Source organism: Salmo salar, chromosome ssa03 (assembly GCF_905237065.1).
Source record: "Salmo salar chromosome ssa03, Ssal_v3.1, whole genome shotgun sequence".
NCBI lineage: Eukaryota > Metazoa > Chordata > Actinopteri > Salmoniformes > Salmonidae > Salmo > Salmo salar.
In genome coordinates this window covers 51,107,338-51,112,007 of record NC_059444.1, presented here as the reverse complement: position 1 = coordinate 51,112,007, position 4,670 = coordinate 51,107,338, and the positions used below count along the sequence as shown (strand labels likewise).

Sequence of the window (4,670 nt, the reverse complement as noted above, 5' to 3'; positions counted from 1 at the left end):
AAGCTGTCAAAAGTTGACCAACTCCAGTTATTTGTGTAAGTACAATAGAGTACCACAGTATGAGTCATAATACCCATAAAACATAGCGGTCAAACAAGGAAATGGTTCTAACCGTATTTCCACCATTCATTTCTCCCCATTGGGAATTTTAGAAACACTTAAAATAAGGGATTGTTTTAATTATGATGTCACAACTGATCAATAAATTCCAAATGTTCTGTTTGAACATTCCGGTGTCTGATTGCAGAAAATAGAACACTAGTATCCAAGACAATCTAGCAGATTCCTCCTGAGATATAGTTAACACAGTAGATCACCATAAAATATAGAAAGTGCTACTAGACGAAAACTTAGTTGCAGAACGAGGTTAGAAGAATGCCACTGTCAATCTCCTTGATGATGAGGAGATTCTTGCGGCCGCTACAGGAAGACAATGCTTTAACAGGGAACCTTGGAGCTGCCAGAAGCAACTGCGTTCAGCCTGCCCTGACATCTCAACCCAAGGCCACTGAGAAGCTTCCAGCTTTCAAACAAAACAGTTTAAACACCTCCAGAATCCCAGTACTGGAGTTGACTGAAGAAAGAAAGGGTGCTCTGCAGCGACTTGCCAGTTTGAAGGCTGTGGAAAAGAAACCACATCCTCCCTCCAGAATCCCAGTACTGCAGAAAAAGAGGTCCATCTGCAATGGGAAGAGTCAAGGACTGCATGTAGCTCCAACATCTCAGCAGTCAGGGAAGGCTACTGTTCCTCCCATCCGGATGCCACTGCAACACATCGGTACCAAGACGGATCAAACCTGCGTGGAGAAAGACATCTACCTCCATAGTGCCATGCCATTGAAGGCAGTCCATGGAGCCAATATGGTCGCCAAGATGGCACTTCCTCCCATTAGAGCCAGAGTCACTGTGCCAAACAATGATGCCAAGAAGAAGCCTTTCCAGCCAGTCAGACCAGAGGGCAGCCCTCGTCCTGCTGCTTCAAAGTACAGAAGGCAGGTTGTGAAGAAACACGTTCAGTTCAAGACTCAGACCCTAACTGTACAGGATCTACCGCCATGCCCCGATGAGATGGTATGGGACGTCTTTAACTCAGAGGCTGAGCAGGTGATGGCATATATGAAGGCCAAGCTGATCAGTGTCACCCAAGAATTGAAACTGATTAAAAGTGGGGCCAAGATGGATGCTCAGGCTCTGGAGGAGAAAAACGCTAAAGAACGGTTGAGAAAAAAGGTGGAGAAGTTCATCCAGGAGATTTGCCTAATGAAGGTGGATTCTGACCTATGGGAGATGATAAGAGATAACGAAGAAGAGGAAGAAAGGAATAAAGAGGTGAGGAGAAATGGAGAACAAAGCAGTGTGGCAAGTAAGCCAAAGTAGACAGCCACGAGATACACTGTGAGCAAACCAAAGGAAGTCAAGAAGGGTTTGAACATGGAAGAGAAAAAGGAGGACAGACAGGTAAAGTAGCTTGACATTCCAAAGCCATGCTAACTGGTGATCTAGTGTAGTGTTGGTGATCACGTGCGTTTGTATCAGAGGAGGCTGATGGGAGGAGTTATAGGAGGATAGGATCGTTGTAATGGCTGGAATGAAATGAATTGATCGGAATCAAACGTGGTTTCCATGTGATTGATGTGTGTGATACCGTTCCTTTTATTCTATTCCAGCTATTACAATGAGCCCATTACAATGAGCTCCTTCCATCAGCCTCATCTGATTTGTACATATTGTATATCTTGTCTTTGTTGCCCAGCTGCCCATTATTTGGCCCATTCTGATAACATCCATTCATTCAGGTGGTGTTGAAACGTCGATTTGGGATGAGTGCAGCCAACTCCAAGCTGAAGCAGTGTGAGCACTGCGGCCGGTGCTTTGATCCTAGTCGCCTGGAGAAGCACAGCGAGATCTGTGCCAAGCTCTCCTCCAAGAGCTCTAGACGGGGGGTCTATGACTCCACCAAGCACCGGCTCAAAGGCACTGAACTGGCTGGCTACGTGAAGCGATCCGTGGTCTGATGCACCAAGGGACCTGAGTCTGTCGCTCTTTTGTATTTTGGAATGAACAGACAGACATACAGTGACTGCTAAACCACCTGCTGCCCAAATTAGGACTTCTACCTTGGAATCTGTGAGGGTTCCAATAAGAGGCAGTACTACTAGGAGGCAGTATTGTATACAGAAACGTCTAAACTAACAGTTTTCAGCAGTTCCTCAAATCTACAGAAACACCTGTATAAAACACCTCAATAAAATAAAATCCAAATACTCAGCTAAATTATTCTGTCAGATGTGTTACTAGTGCAGGAAAGTAGAATAGATCAAATATTAAGAAACAAGGGAACGTATTTGTCAAATCTGAATATGAAAAGGAGTGATTTTTTTTATGAATTGGAAAAATGAAGAAAGATAAACTAATTAATTTAGTTGTTTAACTTACCAAATTTACACATAACTGAAGTTGGTCAGCTTTTGACAGCTTAATCCTTGGTCTCTCGACATAATCCATAGCTGATTACAATTATAATTCGATGATGTCTGCTAGACTAGTTGACTGACCTGTAGGGCAGGCAGAATCGCGTGTCTCCCTTCTCCACCTCCTCCTTGAACTGCTGCACACAGTCCAGGAAGGCCACCATGGCATGGTCAAACTTGTTGTCCCAGAAAAAGCGCAGGCCCCCTGTACAGTACAGTGGTAGCCTACACATACAAGAAGAAAGAGAGAGTGGAATGTACGATATACAACATGGCTTATTTACTGGGGTTGGCTTGGGCCAGTCTAATGAACATTGGAAAATAGTTCACTCTTTTTTTCACAGCTCATTAAAAAATGTTTGTTGTTTGTCTCCATATAGTAGCCAGCGGTAAGTGTGTTGCTGTATGTTTTAGTTTGAGACCTTACTTGTCGGTAACAGCCATCACACCTCCTCATCCATGCTTCACGGTGGGAACCACACATGCGGAGATCATCCGTTCACCTACTCCGCGTCTCACAAAGACACGGCGGTTGGAACCAAATCTCAAATTTGGACTCATCAGACCCAAGGACAGATTTCCACCGGTCTAATGTCCATTGCTCGTGTTTCTTGGCCCAAGCAAGTCTCTTCTTCTTATTGGTGTCCTTTAGTAGTGGTTTCTTTGCAGCAATTCGACCATGAAGTCCTAATTCATGCAGTCTCCTCTGAACAGTTGATGTTAAGACGCGTCTGTTACTTGAACTCTGTGAAGCATTTATTTGGGCTGCAATCTGAGGTGCAGTTAACTCTAATGAACGTATCCTGTGCAGCAGAAGTAAGTCTTCCTTTCCTGTGGGGATCCTCATGAGAGCCAGTTTCATCATAGCGCTTGATGGTTTTTGCGACTGCACTTGAAGAAACTTTGAATGTTCCGTAATGACTGACTATCATTTCTCCTTCCTTATTTGAACTGTTCTTGCCATAATTGTTTATTTTTAACCTTTATTTAACAAGGCAAGTCAGTTAAGGACAAATTGTTATTTACAATGACAGCCAAACAGGAAACAATGAGCTAACTGCCATATTCAGCAGCAGAATTAGAGATTTGTATCTTGTCAGCTCAGGGATTTGATCCAACAACCTTTCAATACTAGCCCAACACTCTAACCACTAGGCTACCTGCCACCCCACTTGGTCTTTTGTCAAATAGGGCTATCTTCTGTATACCACCACTACCTTGTCACAGCACAACTGATTGGCTTAAACACATTAAGAAGGAAAGACATTCCACAAATTAACTTTTAACAAGGCACATCTGTTAATTAAATGCATTCCGGGTGAATACCTCATGAAACTGGTTAAATGAATGTCAAGAGTGTGCAAAGATGTCATCAAGGTAAAAGCTTGGCTGTTTTGTCAAATCTAAAATATATGTTGATTTGTTTAACACTTTTTGGGTTACTACATGATTCCAAATGTGTTATTTCATAGTTTTGATGTCTTCACTATTATTCTACAATGAAAACAGTAAAAATAAAGAAAAGCCCTTGAATGAGTAGTGTGTCCAAATTCTTAACTGGTACTGTGTGTGTGTGTGTGTGTGTGTGTGTGTGTGTGTGTGTGTGTGTGTGTGTGTGTGTGTGTGTGTGTGTGTGTGTGTGTGTGTATCTACCAATCTATCTATCTATTGGGGGATTGGAAATGATGCAATTACATTGATGGAAACCAATTTCTCTATGTATATTAAAGCTGATCTACCCCCTAAAGAACAAATAAACATCTCACTTCGGTGCCTTTTTCTCTCTCTCCGTCAGGCCTTCATCCGCCGCTACCTGGCCTACCGCAAGGAGGAGCGCATCGACGTGCTGCAGCTGGCCCAAGACCCCTTCCTCATGCCCCCCTTCCGCAAGGCCCTGGCCACCGGACCTGGGCCGTTGGCGTCGGGCTCCATGCCCCCCACCTCCAGCGCATACAACAAGCAGTGCCTCGAACTGAGGTGCCCAACGCCACCCCATAGGGCCCCTTTGGGGCCACATTACTCAAACGCCTACCCTTCGGGAAAGGGGGATGGGGGAATGAGGATGGAGGGGGTAAAAACAGACTAAAGGATGGAGGAGTAATATCTGAAGTGCCCTCCCTATCCTCACCCCTCCTAAGACATGAAGGGGCAGTGCCAGTCTATGGCTTGTCTGTAGGACCCAATGGCTGCCCACGTACA

General features: G+C 44.3%; 1 protein-coding gene across 2 annotated transcripts; it reads left to right on the top strand.

Annotated features, from left to right (window-relative positions):
- Nucleotides 1–470: 470 nt before the first annotated feature.
- Nucleotides 471–2,086, top strand: LOC123741879 (zinc finger C2HC domain-containing protein 1B-like). 2 transcript variants are annotated; one of them, XR_006769390.1, is made up of 2 exons: nt 471–1,458; nt 1,797–2,086. XR_006769390.1 is itself a non-coding variant. In XM_045716123.1 (2 exons), exons 1-2 carry the CDS (start codon nt 1,432–1,434, stop codon nt 2,013–2,015), a joined length of 246 nt encoding a protein of 81 aa, XP_045572079.1. In that variant the 5' UTR covers nt 825–1,431; the 3' UTR covers nt 2,016–2,086. The 2 variants fall into 2 exon arrangements, 1 of the variants encoding a protein (XP_045572079.1); XM_045716123.1 differs by having other exon boundaries at nt 825–1,458.
- Nucleotides 2,087–4,670: the final 2,584 nt, after the last annotated feature.